Source organism: Nannobrachium achirus, assembly GCF_963921795.1.
Source record: "Nannobrachium achirus genome assembly, chromosome: 21".
Lineage (NCBI taxonomy): Eukaryota > Metazoa > Chordata > Actinopteri > Myctophiformes > Myctophidae > Nannobrachium > Nannobrachium achirus.
The window spans coordinates 56025616-56043699 of record NC_137828.1 but is presented as its reverse complement, the minus strand read 5'-3'; the positions used below and the strand labels follow the sequence as shown (position 1 = coordinate 56043699).

General features: G+C 45.3%; 1 protein-coding gene across 1 annotated transcript in view; it reads right to left on the bottom strand.

Moving 5' to 3' along the window:
* LOC308306798 (partitioning defective 3 homolog) overlaps positions 1–18084 on the bottom strand; it is an 806734-nt gene that overhangs the window by 315787 nt on the left and 472863 nt on the right. The window contains exon 15 of the mRNA XM_080751840.1: positions 3471–3624. Within this exon, the coding sequence (XP_080607966.1) occupies positions 3471–3624 (154 nt within the window). The remainder of the gene's footprint in view (positions 1–3470; positions 3625–18084) is intronic.

Below are 18084 nucleotides of genomic sequence, written 5' to 3'. Positions count from 1 at the left end.
ATAAAACCTTGTTTTAAAGCTCTGTAAAGCTTTAAACCAAATTAATTAAGACTTTTGACTGTTACTGCATGAATAGAAAACATTAGGCCCTTATTTTCAACATATTGACATCAAAACTGGACTTTTGATGTATTTTCTAATAAAAATGTTAATGTCAATTACTTGGATTCAGCAATCAGGAAAAGGGGGTACTGAAGCCCATAACGTTAGAGAACCACCGAGTTAATTGATTGATCTGTGTACATTACGTCCCAACGAAGCTCGGCCAATGCAATGGGCTTTGCGGGACATACGGACCGACCGACATACGGACACACACACAAAGCCAGGTGTAGGACCGCTCAAAAAAAAGTTTGAATATGGAGATAAGAGGTTTCTGTCAGCGACAGCGATGGTACAGTACGGTACGGCTATAGCGTTGCCTCGCTAAAAAGCCTGGGGGCCACAGGCGGCCCAGCTACCGTATATCATATTTCAGTGACAGTTGTGCGGACAGCTCCTTCTGCCCGGGCCTTAGATGGACGGCCGGGGCCTCTCTTCCGCTGTCTATCTTCCCTGCCCTGTGTGTTATTTCACACAGTATAGAGCTCAGACTTATTGCCTGGCCTGTGGGGATGTGACAGTTGTGGTTATGGAGGACAGATGCTCTGATCGTCTCCAGCAAGGTCAGGGGAAACACAGCAACACAGAGCTGCTGGCTGCAGGCCCTTTTGACTGACAGCTTTTAAAGCTGTGGAAAAGTCTATCTTAAGAGAGCCAGTCAATTACTGGAACATGAAGGCCAGACATATGGATGGGGAGGGGGATGCGTGTGTGTGTGTGTGTGTGTGTGTGTGTGTGTGTGTGTGTGTGTGTGTGTGTGTGTGTGTGTGTGTGTGTGTGTGTGTGTGTGTGTGTGTGTTGGTGTGCGAAGCAGGACAAAATAGACACGCACGTGTAAAGACACGGACACGGACACACTCTCTCACACACACGCACACGCATACACGCACACACACACACACACACTTGAATAATGCCCACGTAGCAACACAAAACCCACATGTACACACTCTAAATCAAGTTGTATACCCAAACCTCATGAGAGCAATACATTTTCAACCCCTCGGAGGAAATAGCGATTACTGACAAAAAGCTTTGGGGTCATAGTGGTACCCTAACCGAATCAAAGCTCCCCTTGTTTTCTGTCTTGCCTGTTATTATACGGGCCTGTGCTGCTATAAATAGGCCCCCGCCGGCCCGGCTCAGAGGTAAATGGAAGGGAATGGGCTTCGCTGCCGGAGAATTAAGACCCGCGACTTTGATTGTGACTTATTGCAGGTGGCAGCAAAGTCAATAGAGTGAAATGCTAAACTCCATATTTCTGCCAGGGCCCCTGATTGTTATTGCCCTAGTCGCTGCTCCATTATTCTGAACACGCAAATGGATGGTGTGTGTGCGACTGTGCGTGTGCGTGTGTGTGTGTGTGTGTGTGTGTGCGCGCGCGCGTGTGCGTGCGTGCCGCTCGCTAAGATGGCTATCTCCAGTGGAAGTATCAATAGGCCTACTGTAATATAGAAATACTCTGTTACAAGTAAATTCATAAGTAAGTCCGGAATTCAAAATGTAAAAGTACAAAAGTATTGGTATCATAATGTACTTAAAGTAGTAAAAGTAGAAAGTACGCATTAGGAATTGCAGAATGTCCTCAAGTAAAAAATAAAAATAAAATCTTTGGAAAATAGCAGATCTACAAACTTGTCATGCTTTGGCGCGTTGTGAGCTTGAAGTGGGGTCCGGGGACACCCAGGGGTCCTTGTAAAGGGGGGTTCCAGGGGGTCCCCTGAAAAAAGTACTTAATATAGCATCACTATAATCTTAATCACTTTAACCATTGATACATGTTGTATGTTGGCTATTCATAGATAGCAAACAAACAAGAACATTTTTAGAAATATTTCATAAATAATAATACAATGTTCAGTTGTCAGGGGGGCTGGCACAACATAATTTTAGATGGAGGGGTCCATGGCCAAATACATATCAATTTGGGGGTCCTTGGCATGAGAAAAGAAGAAGGGGAAAAAAGTACTGCTTTTGGGAAGAGTCGCTGTATTCAACCACTAGCATGGTGACTAATTCACCATGGGGACGGTGGAGGAGACACACAGGAGAAGAAGGTTGCTATCAATGTGAAGGATGGTTCAATCACATCGATTGGCCAATGTGGAGGGCTGAGGTAAAAGACAGGCGAGGTATAAGGACCCAGCGAATCCATTTACCCCACGCTGTGTTAGAAGGCTGTCTTTTGTAGCCATCTGTGTGCGTGCGCGCGCGCGTGCGTGTGTGTGTACGTGTGTGTAGTAACTCAAAACATGCCGTAGATCTAAAACTTTTGATGCTTTTGTGTGACGTTGTGTGACATTTTTCAGCAGTGCTCCTGGAACAGGAGCTATAGCTCCAACATCTGGCTTTGTCTGGTGAAAAAACAATGGGAAAAGGCGTTCAAAATTGTCTGGGTTTAAGTAAACTGAAGCGCGGCTACACTGTCCGGCCTACATCCTGGCACAAACGGGTCAAAGTTTGTTGTCCGGTCAAAAACCGGGGGGAAAAAAACGTGCAAAATGTACGGCCCAAAGTTTGTAGGACGCCAGGGTCCCATTGGCCAAGCTTCACAGGACGCGCTGTAATTGGCTAGCGGGACGCTTGATGAAATTAACTCATGAATGCGTGCACTTTTGAATAAGTATTTGATCAGCAACCTGCAAGAATTCTGGCTCCGCTTTCAAGGTGTTTACTGATTGGACAATATAATGACGAGCGCATGTGTCATCATACTGTACTTAAGCCCATTTTCCACTGGCCCAACTCCACACCACTCCACACCACACCGCCCACTTGTGCCAGGTTTTCCACTACAAGGACCTGGGTAGAGTGGTGTGAAAGTGGTACTAAACAGGGTACTAAAAAGTATCCACTCTAGAGTAGGTCTGAGCTAGGCCAAACAGGGCCAAACACTTCATAATGACTGATCACTCACTGACTTTTCATTTAGACCACCAGGATATAGTTGGAATACATGATAATAGATTCTATTGTGTTATAACCACTATTATAATCTATTATAGTGTATTATAATTATCATAGTAATACATTAATACTTTATAATGTATTATAATCACAGTTATAATCCATTACAGTGCATTATAATTAGGATAGTTGTAATACAAATGTATATTGTATTATAATCACAGTTAAAAGGGTCAATTTGTTTCTTACCGATAGGGGTACTTTTTTGTAATGGAAAATGTAGATATTTTTATGCGGTGTGGTGTGGTGTGGTGTGGTGCTAAAACTGCAGTCGAAAAGGGGCTTTAGCGTGCTACTCGAACCCACACCGTTTCTCCAGGAACAGCATTTTGTAGTTTAAAGTGTGGAGTGAGCACCGCCCACTTGAGTGGGGAGAGTGGGGTTTCGCATGGTAAACTCACCCATGCGTCCGATCACGTTAGTAGTCCGTGGCGTGGGGACGTCATCCAGGCCCTCGATGGCCCCGTACATGGAGTGGGAGATTCGGCGTTCGCGGTCGTCAGGCGACCGGGAAGTCAGAGACTGCTCGAGCACGGGTGGGCTGCCAGGGGCCTCCTGGGGAGCAGGGGAGATAGGAGGAGGGAGAGTCAGCACGGTGGCGCACAGAGACCTCAATACACCAGAAAAGAATCAGATAAGAGTTTATACACATACTGTAGGTTGCTGTCGTGCAGATATCTCTTATCTCCATAGTTTTACTTTTTGTGTTTTTTTTTTTTTCGTAAATTGACTAAAAACAGGGAAAAGTAATATATTACTGTAACGGCGAGTACATTACCGAGAAGAATGGCCGCGGGTCCGGAGACGAAATCCGTCGCTGATTTTGCATCATCACGGCTCCACGAGCACAAAATAGTCCCATCCATAACATTGAGGTGGACAGGGGATCTCATCTTTAATGTCCATTATCTCAAAACTACACTTTAGAAGCTAGGATGGAGGCAGATGCTCGCTTATGTTACACAATGATAAAAGCTCCGGTCGGCCATTACACAACTCCACGTGGAGAACGATCGGTTCCGGCGCACGATCCGATGACGTCAGACCGGAAGTGATTGCGTGGTGGACTTCTGGCCTTCAAAATAAGATAACGGCGGTGATGCCAGCCTGAAGGTGGCATCGTGGACTTTATAATCCGTTAATTTCAGGGGCACTAAATGAGTTAAAGGTCTCACAACTACTGTATTGCTGGCTCCTGGCTCCTGCCCAACGGAGAATGGAGAAAAAACTAGAAGCAGTGCTCTTCCGAGCACAGGTCTCCACCAGGCCGTGCGTCCTGGTGGTGCTACTGTATAATAGGCCAATGTAAAAAGGGTGGCATATGTTCTTCACCTTAGATCTTTCATGGCAATCGGACGCTGCATGCATGATTTGAAGCATTGTGCTCCAAAAATGTGTTTTGCTAAAGTCTACCTAATGGTGGAGCTATAACAGGCCAATGTGAAAAAGGTAGCATTTGTTCCTTGACATAGTGGGAATATGTGTGGCAAATTTCACGGTAATCGCAAGCTGCGTTGATGACTTGAGGCATTTTGTTCAAAAGCGGAGCAATCCTGCAAACTTTGGAAGCTAATTAGCCAATCAGGATGGAATATGACATATCAGACTGATCGGACTTGATCACATGACTATAGAGATACTGTGTACCGATTTGCGTGATTTTTGCATAAAATCTCAAGGAGTAATATCCAAAAATGTGTTTTACATATGTCGGCCCAAAGGTGGCGCTATAAAAGGCTGATGTGAAAAATGCAGGGCAAAGGTTTATCCTTAGCCTCTAGGGAGTGCGCTTACAAAGTTTGAAACTGATCGGTGGAGTTATAGGTAAAACCACGAATCGGCCTGTTATAGCGCCACCATGAGGCTGATTTAAAAAAAAATAAGTGGCATTTCTTCCTCGGCCTAGTGGGAACGTGTGTGCGCGATTTCATGATAATTGCACTTTGCGTTTGTGATTTGAGGCATTTTGTTCAAAACGGCTCAATCCTACAAACTTTGGAAGCCAATCTTAGCCAATCAGGATGGAATATGCAAAATCGGACAGATCTGTGTCGATCACATGACTGTCGAGATACTGCCTACCGATTTGTAGGATTTTTGGACAAAATCTGTAAGAGTACATGCACAGAAATGTGTTTTGCGAACATCGGCCACTAGGTGGCGCTAGAAAAGGCCCATTTGAAAAATTTAGGGCAGAGGTTCTAGATTGGCATCCAGGGAATGTGTGTGCTCACTTTGGCATCGACCGTGCCAACGGCGACTGAGATTAGGTGCTCACAAACTGCGAGGACGCACGGACGGACGGACGGACGGACGGACGGACGGAGGGGAAAACATACTCTCCCCCATGCCTTCGGCTGGTGGAGACAATAAAGAGAAAAATCACACCAGGGAAGAGAGGGTAGATATAGGGCAGGGGTGCCCACCCCTTTTTGACGTGAGAGCTACTTTTAAAATGACCAGCTCAACGTGACCCGCCCCAAAAACAATGTACCTAGGGGGGCTTTGGAATAGCGGCACTGGCGTTACAAAGACAAAGAAATGGGGAAATGGCGGGGAAATGTCTTAAGTTAGTGTTATGTTTTTGGGTTCTTTGTAATGCTGACTCTTGATAACAAAACATTGCACTGACAGGTACTTTTTGATGTCAATCAATCATGTCACCTTAATTCAAGTGATAGATGCCAGAAATATAGGGGTTTTGTGATTTTTGTTTGTAAATATGTTTCTTTATATTTTAATTCTATTTTAGGGGCATGTCATGTGATCTACCTGCACTATCTTTGTGATCTACTGGTAGATCACGATCTACCTTTTGGGCACCCCTGATATAGAGGGATGGGTGGGGTTGGGTTCTCCTGAAAACAGACAGAGGAAAGTGCAGAAAAGAAGAGGGTTTGTTCGCTTGGTTAAATGGCACAGGGTTTGTCTCCCAGGTGTGGTGGTGTGAGTGATGCAAAGGCTGTCTGCCCGGCATTAGAGACAGCCAACGCCCGAGGAGGGAGGGACTTATCAGCTGTTCAATATAAATGAGAGCTTTAGTGAACTCGGGAGCAGAGGACATTATCGGTACGCCGTTGCGATAAGAGCAAGTGGAGAAGAGCGCAGTGTGAGAGACGGAGAGAAAGAGAGAAAGAGAGAGAGAGAGAGAGAGAGAGAGAGAGAGAGAGAGAGAGAGAGAGAGAGAGAGCAAGGAGGGGCAGGTCAACGCAATTACAATCAGGGCCGCTGCAAGCCTTATTATAATAAAAAGCACAACCCTGGATGAATTAAAGTCACTTTCCATTGTAAAAATGAAAATGTATTTTATTGGAGTCTCTCTTTGCTCTCTCTCTCCGTGTCCACGGATCTTGCTGCATTTTTATTTTATTTAATCTAGGGAGAGTGGTGGTGGTAAGAGGAGAAACCTGTCACTGGGTTGAAGGGAATTGGATAGAAAGGTTTTCTGGGCCGACGTGAGAAAATGTGTGGACAGTGTAAAACGGAGCGAGAGCGGACCTGATGATTGACTGATGTATTAGACCACGTATGAGATGTGTCAGTGGGAACCTCAACCTACACATGCATACGATATGACGCTAAATGTGAGAGACACTTTCTCTCTCTCTCACTCCAACACGCCATCTTAAGGGCCATCCACACCCAGAATTATAACAATAACTAGGCTTGTTCAGCACTGTCATCGTTATAGTGGTGGTATGGACTCATCCACTTATTGATAATAATCAATAATTGACTAACTTTACTATCAGAACCGTCACAGCTTGTCCGTAGACATCCGTCCGGACGGGTAACGCCTGACACTGTGGTCCCCCTGACACATCACTGTGACATCACAGGTCAAACCAGAGCAGGGATCTCCATATATGGGCTTAAACAGGTGACATCACAGTGATGTCAGATACTCAGAGCAGGGATCTCCATATATGGGCATAAAAGGGATTCTGTTAGGGATCTCCATATATGGGCATAAAAGGGATTGTATCCCAGATGATGTCCTGTTAGGAGAACCACACTAACATAATCCATATATGGCCAAGACAGATGGTCAAAACAGATGGCGCGACCTCGCCCTTTAGGGTGAGGTCACTTTTCACCTTTAGGCGTCTTACTACTGGTAGTATCGTCACTGTCTGGCCAAAACCTCTTAACTAAATTTTTTAGGTTTTTGATTTTTTTTTTTGGCATAAATCAGGGCTATTTAAAGCTATACTGTGTAAGATGCCCAACTAGTGGTCATAAGCCCTATAACAAACCGCGGTCGCGTCCGCGTCTTTCGGCCGTTTTTCGTACCTTCAGACCCCCGCGTCTGCCTCCACCTCGCTGAGATCTATCTTTTGAGGGGTCCCTTGTTCCTGTGCGTTCAGTAATTCCAGAGATACGGACTCCTTCACCCTGCCTGGTAGGCGAAATTACCTAGAGAAGGGATGGTACAAACGGGCGACAACAAATATGGCTGCCATAGCGACCCCACTTCAAGATGCGCTGTGATTGGCCGGCAGTTGTATAACCCTCGCTGTGATTGGCCGGTAGTGTGATGACGCAATTTTGGCGCGAGATCCGGTCCCCGGCAAGGATCGCAGTTTACATATATAGAGAAGGCTTTACAGGCTGAAATTCACGGAGTGGGTGTTCTAAAACTTTAGCGATTTAACAGTTAGGACAATTTTAAGATTTGTTTTATAAAAAAAGTTACATGGTACAACTTTAACACCTACATCTGAGTGTTGGTTAAAATCCACCAGATTGGCCCTCTCTTTTTTTTTCTTCATAAAAATGTGCTATTGAACACCCTTTACGTGTGTTGGTTAAAATAACATTGAACCAATGAAAAGTAGTAAAAATCCCTTCGGTCAAAACCTCCTAACTCCACTTGAGCTCATTTTCCCAAAAGTGAACATTTTGGAGTTTGGAGGTTTTGGCCCGACAGCAGAGATAATATTGCTTGGTGTGGAAGGCCTAAGGTAGGGTAGTGATTTTCACTGGTTAAAATAGGTGTTAAATAGCTCAGGTACTGTTATTCTGTTAGTACTTGTTGCCATAGAGTGTTTGTTCGGTAACAGGAGTCTCCATCTCTCTCCAGCTCTTTAGACATAACATGTTCAGGTCAGGATACCAATGTTATCCAATCGGGATCGAGAACTCTGTCAGGATACAGATTAAACAAGTGAAATTGGACGTGAATGATTGGAAGCTGCTTTGTGTTCCGTCTGTGTTTAGTATGGCTCCGGTGTTTCATTGATGAGGTCCCAGAACATCAAGGCTATGGAGGGAGAGGGCAGGAAGGTAGACCTAGGTAAACCTAGCATTTCACTGACGAAATGTATTAGAGGGAGACCAAGACCTGGACACTTTGATCGACACACATACACTTTTTTTGTCACTTTGCTGTTGACCTTGCTTGGCCATAAATCATAGCTTAATCTGTGGTCAAAGCAGAGCTGTAGCAGGTGCTACTGCAGGGTGGAGTGACAGGGTGACAAGCTGCAGGACTCTCGTGTCACACAGCAGTGTCAGATGGGCAGGTTGGCAGCAAAGGTGAACGGGGTGACTGACTGCAGAACAGTATGAGTCACAAGGTTTGACATTTATAGATTGTGTAAATCAGTGGTTCTCAAAACATTTTGATGCCAAAGACCCCCAAATTGATACGTACTATGATTGGACCACTTGTAACTCACCACTCAGCGAGTTTCAGCGAGTTTCATGACTTTAATTGTGGTTCATTTAAGTTAAGCTAGCGCCAAGTATCGCAGCGCGAGCTGATCAAAGAGTTTGCCCAAAAAAAAGAAAAGAGGGTTTCTTCATTGCCCCTGTTTTACAGCCCAGTTCTCACCACCTCATCACTGCTTTTAATCTGTCTTAATCTAGTCGTTTTCACACCGGATTACTTTACAGACTGAGTAACAGTGATTTACGCTGAGCTCAGTCAGGAACTATATACTGCAGCTCAGCTCCCAGGGCGCTCTGTGTGTGTGTGTGTGTGTGTGTGTGTGTGTGTGTGTGTGTGTGTGTGTGTGTGTGTGTGTGTGTGTGTGTGTGTGTGTGTGTGTTCGTTCACATAAATGCATTATTTATCAATGTAGTTATGATAATATCATTTGTGTCTGTGTGTGCTTGAGCTTTGTGTGCATAAAAGTGTGTACTGTATCAGCTTGTGTGCGTGTGTGTGTGTGTACTGTATATGCATTATTTATCTATCAATTATTGTACCGTATGTGTAATGTACTGCATGTCTGTGTGTGTGTGTGTGTGTATGTGTGTGTTCTCCTGTCTGCATCAGCTTGTCCAACTCAGTGTTGTCAAACATAGCGGTGTGTTGACAATGCATATCTTGACATGCACACAGCTGCCTGCGGTCAATGATGTCCAGGTCCATGGTCATCATCTCCTCCTTTGCATCCTGCTTTCAAAACCTGACTCTGTGGCCCCAATTCAGTCAACATCCTCCACACTGCTGTAATTACAATCCCTAAGCCTCCTGCATCATGTCCAGGGCACAGCAGTGCACCTCTCAGCTAAGCTAGCTATGTTTCATTCGCTTGTTTTGCACCAATAACACAACACTGTGTTAACACCGAAAATCTGCACGTGTAACATTGAAAGACAGACGGATAGAACACAGTACTTTGCATAGGATAGCATCAATATCAAAAGGGGAAAAAAACATTCAAAAAGAGGAAGAAATATAAAGAAAATGAAGATATTTAGGCCTACAGTGGAAAAAGGTGAGGTAAGTATGGGCTTAGTCTTAATTACTTCCGAACAAATTGCCAGTGATGGACAAGCTACTTGGAAAATGCAGTAAGCTACACTACTAGTTACTCTTGAATAAATATAACTCAACTACACAGAAAATATATCCCCAGAGAAATGTAGCAAGCTACCGTCATGTTACTTAGAAATGTAGTTAAGCTATGTAGCCAAGCTACTTGTAGCTAGCTACTACCCATCATTGCTATTTTGACCACTTCAGTTCAAATGCTCTAATCTTACAATAATTACCAACAATAGCCTGTCTACAAGCTCTCAATGTGTCGCAGACACATTGAGAGCTTGTAGCTTGTATTTTTTGCTGTGCAACATGCTATCATAGAATCCAGTGGTTCTCAACCTGTGGGTCGGGACCCCCAGTTGGGTCCCCAAATTATTTTGGGGGGTCCCCAGATGATTAACTTAATGTGCAACACTGTTTTCTCACTCAACAGTAAACACACCAACATAAAGTTTAAGTGTGTAGCACATTTCTATAGTGACAATTGAAGGACACTTTTAATACCTCTAAAATGAGAAATTAAACATTGGCCAAATTGTCAAATATTAGAGGCAGAAATTGTGAAAAAAATGCTCACAACGCCTTGCAGTTGTGAGCATGTAGATCTGCTATTTTCACAACCGTGTAATGCCTCAACTCTTTGTGCTCATCAGGGTGGGGGGGTCCCCAGTTAAAATATGATTATTTTGGGGGTCACAGGCTGAAAAGAACCACTGTCATAGAAGACATGCTGGCCTCTATGGAATCCAAATGACTGAACTCAGTCGTGGCTGACTTTACTCCATGCAGGCACAGCATTTCAACACTGACAGCGGGGCAGGTGCGCGTGTGCGCGAGAGACGAGCACACACGCAACAGTTTCACGGGATTGCAACCCGGCCGCTTGTTGCTCTGCCTGTCAAGATTTCCAGACGCCTCCCTACTGTACCTGCCTGCCCACTTGTCACACATTGAAAAATGAATTACTAGGCACGTCATTCGCTCCCCGCGTGAAAAGTCCTTGATACAGATTTATTTTTTTCTTCTGTGCACTCTCCCTTCCCTCTCATGTCGTCTAGGAGCTTTTTTCTATCTTTAACAGTCGTCTTCTTCTCCACCAATCTCCTCTTTCCTCCTCTTTCTCCTCCAAACTAATATTGCTGGAAGCAGTGGCGTCAGTTCGGCAAAAGCTAAGGTATGGCAACATGACTGGTGTCTTGCGTGCGTGCAAGACAGCAGTCATGTTGCCGGGGGCGGGGGGGGGGGGAGAGAGGGGGGGGGGGGGGGGGGGGGGCGCCACTCCGAGATTGACTTCTTATTGTCGGAGTAGCGACACTTCCATAGAGGTTAGGTTTAGGGTTAGGGTTAGAGATAGGGTTAGTGTCGGAATGGAGACATGTCGGAAAGGAGACATGTCGGAATGGAGACATGTAGTTCATGTTGCCATACCTTAGCAACAGGCATGATGAATTTATTTTAAGAAGTATATATATATTGTTTTCCCTGTAGCCAAGGTATGACGGCTGCCATACCTTGCCATACCCAATTGACGCCTCTGGCTGGAAGGATGAACACACTTCACACTTCCCACAAGACATGACCATCCTCTGCTGCTGCTGTTAGCAGAGGTTATAGACAGACGATTAGTACCATATTGTGGAATAGTATGAGTGTTAATTCAACTGTGAAGTAAAAAAGACGGCTTGTACACGTATGCGCACCCGGGTTTTCCATGCAGCACACACTTCCCCTCGCTGAAGCCCACGCATGCTGCCCATTAAACCATCTGATTATTCAACATACTAATATTATTATTCTCCCAATTGGTCATATTGAATTCTTCCCACTCCTCAACGAGTTAGTCATTGAGGAGCCATCTACAGAAGGAACGAGTACACGAGGATTATAAGGCTTCAGTTCAAGGGTCCCAAAACCTTTCAGGCGCTGAGGTCTACTCTCCACTAATGTCCATTACAAACTGCATTTCCCAGGGTACACCTGTACACCCACCCACCACTCCACCCCCTCCACCCCTGTCGTTATGAATGGTTGCCATTCACTATGACACTAATGGGACCTCGATCATTCCCCATTAAGGGCGTTCAGGAGATGGTCGGCACAACTCTCCCTCTCTCTCTCCCTCTCCTTCTTTCTCGTCCCTGTGCTGTTGGGGGAGCACATGGTCTCTAAATGCTTTAAGGTCTGTGTGTGTGTGTGTGTGTGTGTGTGTGTGTGTGTGTGTGTGTGTGTGTGTGTGTGTGTGTCCAGGGGCATCACACCAAATTCTGGGCCCTGGGTACAAGGATTCACTGCGGGCCCCCCATGAAAGTTAACTATTGAAAAATAGCAGATCTACAAGCTCATGCGAGCTTGTAGATCTGCTATTTTTGAAAAATCGTGAAAATGTGTGCAAGAAACTTATGTTTCTATGTCAGTGGTGCTCAAACTTTTTCATGTGAAGGACCCCCAAGATGATATGTATTTGGCCACAGCTAGACCCCCATCTCAAAATATTTAGTTCCAGGGACCCCTTACCTCCCCGGAAGCAAAATTTGAGTTACAAATGTTCACTTAAAAAATACATATTCAAAGATTTGTGCACATTTTTACGACTTTTCAAAAATAGCAGATCTACAAGCTCGCAGCCGCGCTGTGAGCTTGTATATCTGCTATTTTTCAATAGCTAAAGTTACTATAGGGCCCCTCCACCTTGGGCCCTGGTAACTCAGTCCCACTTTCCTACCCCTTGTGACGCCCCTGTGTGTGTGTGTGTGTGTGTGTGTGTGTGTGTGTGTGTGTGTGTGTGTGTGTGTGTGTGTGTGTGTGTGTGTGTGTGTGTGTGTGTGTGTGTCTCTCTCTCTCTCTCTCAACAGTGGTCAGCTCAATACTAATAAAACCATAATTTACTAGGCTTGGTCTGTGATTGATAGTTCTCTCAAGGCCCCCATCGATCCGTCCCGCTCGGACGACGCGAGACTGTCTTTTGTTAGGCCGGCCACTTCCTTCCCTCCTTGTCTCCTTGCATAAAAGGTCAGTCGCTGGAAATTACAGCAAACGATATCGACACCAGCTGCAACAAGCCTATTGGCATATGCTCGGGGAGGAGTCGTCTTGAGTCGGCGCCAAGCGTGTTCGCGATCCCGCTTGCTTTCCAAACAGTGCGTCGGGACCCGTCTTTGGGTCGCGGACCACGATGTGAGAGACACACAACGCCAGGGGGAGCTCCACTACTCTCTTTCAACCCAGATTCGGCACAAACATGGGATAACATTTGTTCTAATGTTATGCCACCATAAATGTGGAATGTCTTACCGACAGACATGACAAAAAAGTGTGACTCCTTAACCTCCTTCAAAACCGCCGTGAAAGAACATCTGTCTGCAATTTGCAACTGGTCCTAGAAAGGTTTTTGTGTTATTCATTTTAGCATCATTGTAAGAAAAGTTTAAGAAATGAAGTCGTCAGCGTTAGTTTATGCAGGACACAAGGGTCTTGCCCCACCCAGATGTCAGTCAGCTTTTTTCCCATTCCTCATTCACATATCAGCTGGTCATTACTGTACGTCACACTGTCATGCAATCAACGCTCTCATTCAGTAGGGAAGGCTCCTTTAAATACGGTCTCACTTTCTCTGGTTATCCGAAGCCTCGGATACTCGCTGCTAGCTGCCTCCTCCAACCCAGCCTCCACCTTTGATTGGTCTGGCTAAGCTCAAATACTTGTGATTATGTTTGATTGTGTCAATGTATTGCTATTGTTGTGCCATTGTATCCCTATGGGTCTTGCTTAGCGTTCCATTCTTTTGCTTAGCATGCTCAAAAAGCATGCATAAAATTCAGGGAACATCTCCGAACGCGGAGCCCTTCAAGCGCCAAGATTAACTGTATTCCATTTATGCAATAATGGTTAAAGCTACTTTGATGTGAGTGTTCCTGACTAAACTAGTGAAAATAGCAGATCTACAAGCTTGTAGATCTGCTATTTTCACTAGTTGGGTCCCGGGCAAACGTCGAATTTCTCTTCTGGGTCTTGAGATTAAACACTTTGGGATCCACTTCGCTACTGTATACCCAGCATGAAAAATGCTAGCGTGGAAGAAGAAAGACAACCTTAACTTTGATATTTCACCCCATGCTGCGACTCATCAATAACACATTGGTGCTTGCAGTCGGACCACTGCCTGACCATGACATCCTGTCATCCGACTATGGACTGTGCAAGTGTACATGCTTGATCTTAAGACGTCAAGTCAGCCTGCTTCAAAGGCGCTGTTCATTAGCGTTCACCTCTTGTACTACCAGTCTCAGCAGAGTATATTATAGTAGCATAAGCACATCAGTTATTTTCGTACGTCCGTCTTGCGTCATCTTAGGAATGCAAATCTAAATCTAAATCCAAAGTAATAGACACTTAGGCATTGGGTATTATGCAGTGGTGGAAAAAGTACTCACATATTTTAAAAAGAATACTGCAATATAGAAATACTCTGTTACAAGTAAAAGCCCGGAGTTCCGAATGTACATGAGTAAATTAAAGTACAAAAGTATTGGCATTAAAATATACATAAAGTATCAAAAGTAAAAGTACACATTATGTAGAATGTCCCATTTCAAGTTTTCAAAAATCTTTTGAAAATAGCAGATCTACAAGCTTGAAATGCAATGCATATTTTCAAATGGCCGAAAATGTATATAGGGTTGAAGTGGTTAATGTATGTTTTGTAATAATGATCAAAATCTACAAAGTAACTAAGTAAATAATGTTCTCAAAGTAGAAATAGTCAAGTAAAGTACAAATACCTAAACATTTTACTTAGGTACAGTACTTAAGTAAATATACTTGTGTACTTGTGTAGTGCCCAAGTCCAATACTTGGGTGCATTGAGTTAAACAAATGTTATGTATTCTCTGTCGCTTCGGTCCTATACGTTGGTATGTAAATAAATAAATAATCAAACTTAACACAGCATGGCAAGAATACAGACCAGCTCTTGAGACACAATTGGAAAACTGTTTGCCTCGCCATCAGCAACACCTACGTGCGATTAGGCACCTTTTTAAAAGACCATGCCATTCAGTGACGACATAATCAATTAAATAACAATGGCTCAAATGGCTCTTACACTTACACTTACACCATTGGTCATAGGTGAACAGACTGCAGCAATAGGGGAACAATAGGCTTAGGTCAGGGGTCCACTGGTCATAGGTGAACAGACTGCGGCAATAGGGGAACAATAGGCTTAGGTCAGGGGTCCACTGGTCATAGGTGAACAGACTGCGGCAATAGGGGAACAATAGGCTTAGGTCAGGGGTCCTCAATAGGGGAACAATAGGCTTAGGTCAGGGGTCCTCAATAGGGGAACAATAGGCTTAGGTCAGGGGTCCTCAATAGGGGAACAATAGGCTTAGGTCAGGGGTCCTCAATAGGGGAACAATAGGCTTAGGTCAGGGGTCCTCAATAGGGGAACAATAGGCTTAGGTCAGGGGTCCTCAATAGGGGAACAATAGGCTTAGGTCAGGGGTCCTCAATAGGGGAACAATAGGCTTAGGTCAGGGGTCCTCAATAGGGGAACAATAGGCTTAGGTCAGGGGTCCTCAATAGGGGAACAATAGGCTTAGGTCAGGGGTCCTCAATAGGGGAACAATAGGCTTAGGTCAGGGGTCCTCAATAGGGGAACAATAGGCTTAGGTCAGGGGTCCTCAATAGGGGAACAATAGGCTTAGGTCAGGGGTCCTCAATAGGGGAACAATAGGCTTAGGTCAGGGGTCCTCAATAGGGGAACAATAGGCTTAGGTCAGGGGTCCTCAATAGGGGAACAATAGGCTTAGGTCAGGGGTCCTCAATAGGGGAACAATAGGCTTAGGTCAGGGGTCCTCAATAGGGGAACAATAGGCTTAGGTCAGGGGTCCTCAATAGGGGAACAATAGGCTTAGGTCAGGGGTCCTCAATAGGGGAACAATAGGCTTAGGTCAGGGGTCCTCAATAGGGGAACAATAGGCTTAGGTCAGGGGTCAGGGGCTTACCCCTAGGCTTAGGTCAGGGGTCAGGGGTCAGGGGTCCTCAGGCCAGCGAGCCCTTAGCTGCAGCAAGGGCGATCTCTATTTGCGTCCCCGCACATACAGGGTAGGGGACGCAGGTTAGCATTTCACCAGGTTAACTTTCACCAGCGTCAGCAGGTCAGCCACTCATCACCAGGTTAGCTTTCACCAGCATCGGCAGGTTAGCATATCACCCGCGGGGGGACAGAGCGTTGGCAGGTTCGCATTTCACGAGCGTTAGTTTTACTGAGGTTAGGGTTAGGGTCAAGGTTTGGTTTAGGTGCTACCTGGCGGCGCTCCGTCCTCCCGTCCCGTCCCATAGGGAGGGGAAGGGGACTGGGACGCGATTCACCCGTGGGGACGCAAGGGAGAATCACGTCCCCGTCTCCATGTGCTACCTGACGGCACTCCGTCCCCACTGGGGCGCGTCTCCGGGACTGGGACGCCAAAAGAGATCGCCCTCCCTCCTTAGCTTGAGAGAGAAATGAAGTAGGGACCCCCACTACATACAGACCTACTGTGTAGTATAATATTGGGTTGCAGATTAAACTTGTTCATAGATTTCATGGATACAGCACTTGTGTTACTATCTTTTGTTTGTTTACACATTATTGTCAGTCCTGAATACTTGACCTTTGGCTCTGATCCTGTTCCACTAAAGATTTGGCAGCTCCCCTGTAGTAACTCTGAGGAGCCCCTAGGGGTTCCGAACCGCCTGTTGAAGACCCATATGGTTTAGGTGGTTAAACGCTACTGCCATTTCATCAGCTTCAGCCTTATTAGTGGCAAAGAAACCAGCAAATAAAAAAAAAATGCTGCCAGGCGAGGTGAGGTGAACCAGGGCAACAGGGGACCTTATTGCTGACATTTCTCTTTCCCAAATGATATTTACATAATTGGGGCCGCATGGGTGAAACGACAAAGTCTTTCAAGTGGTCAAAGAAGGAGGGGGAAAAGTTTTTTACATAAACATTTTTAGAAAGTTTTTATATTTATGCGCCACAGGCACAGCAGCCCCTATAGAGGCCTCGCTGCTGAGACAAGCGAAAAACATACAGTGAGTGAAGTGGAACTCGGATACATCTTTATTTGCACAAAAATATGGAATCAAACCAAATGGGGGTGGGGGGTGGCAGGGGGCAGTATGTGTAGCAGGCGTGCGGGAGGACATTAGCGACGCCACTGAACCCCTATGTATGGTTGAGCGGAACCCCTCAGGGCTCTATACTAGAGTACTTTCTGTTCTCTGTTATTGTGGGGAAAGCTTTCACTTGAGAAAATATTCACCACAATACGGTAGTGGTTTAGCAGAGGGCAAAGTTACAAAAATAGTATACTCTGTGAAAGTTTAGAAGTTTAGACGTGGGGAGAGAGCAACGTATCTTCCCAAGGCACATTAGAGCAGTGGTACAGAAACTTTTTAGCTTGTTGAGGGCCCGTTTACACTGCGTTTTTGCAACGAGAATTCCGCAAAATGATAATAATGTAATTATATCATGGATAATAATGTAATAATAATAATAACTTTATCGCCGCAAAAAAAAAAAAAAATGTCCGCGGTGGCGGAAAAAGTGGCACCAGCGGGATGCGAACCTGTGGTGCATGGATTGAAAACACAATGACTAGTCCACTAGGTCACTGAGACCAGTACTGAGGATGGCATTCAGTCTGTATTAGTAGGAGAGGAAAAGCCTCGCAAATAATGAAGTAGAATCGTCTATCCGTGCGTTACCACCACCTAGCAAAATTTCATAGACCCTACATCATTTTGGCTTCATATGAACGCTGGATTAAAAGCGAAACGCAGCGGCGATGTCCCGGGACCTCGCCGTTTTCTCTACAGAGCGTTGCAGTCTGAACGGGGTCTGAGACCCAAAAGAGAAATTTGACGTCTCTCCGGGATCCAAACTAGTGAAAATATCTGATCTACAATCGTGACATGTTGTGAGCTTGTAGATCTGCTATTTTCACTAATTAATAAAAAAATGTCTTCCCCCTCTAATTAATGGACCCCCCCCCCCCTTTATTAACTCTTTGAGTGCCAGCGCCCTCTAGGGGCCAAAGAATGCCAGCGCATCTCTCATAGGCGAGCGCTTTAGCTTCCAGGACTTCAGCTTCCAGGACCTCACGTGCTCACGTTCATGCACGGCATGGAAATGTCCCGGATGAAGATGCTAACAGAATGGCTATTCCCATTCGGCACACTCGTGTACTCATCGG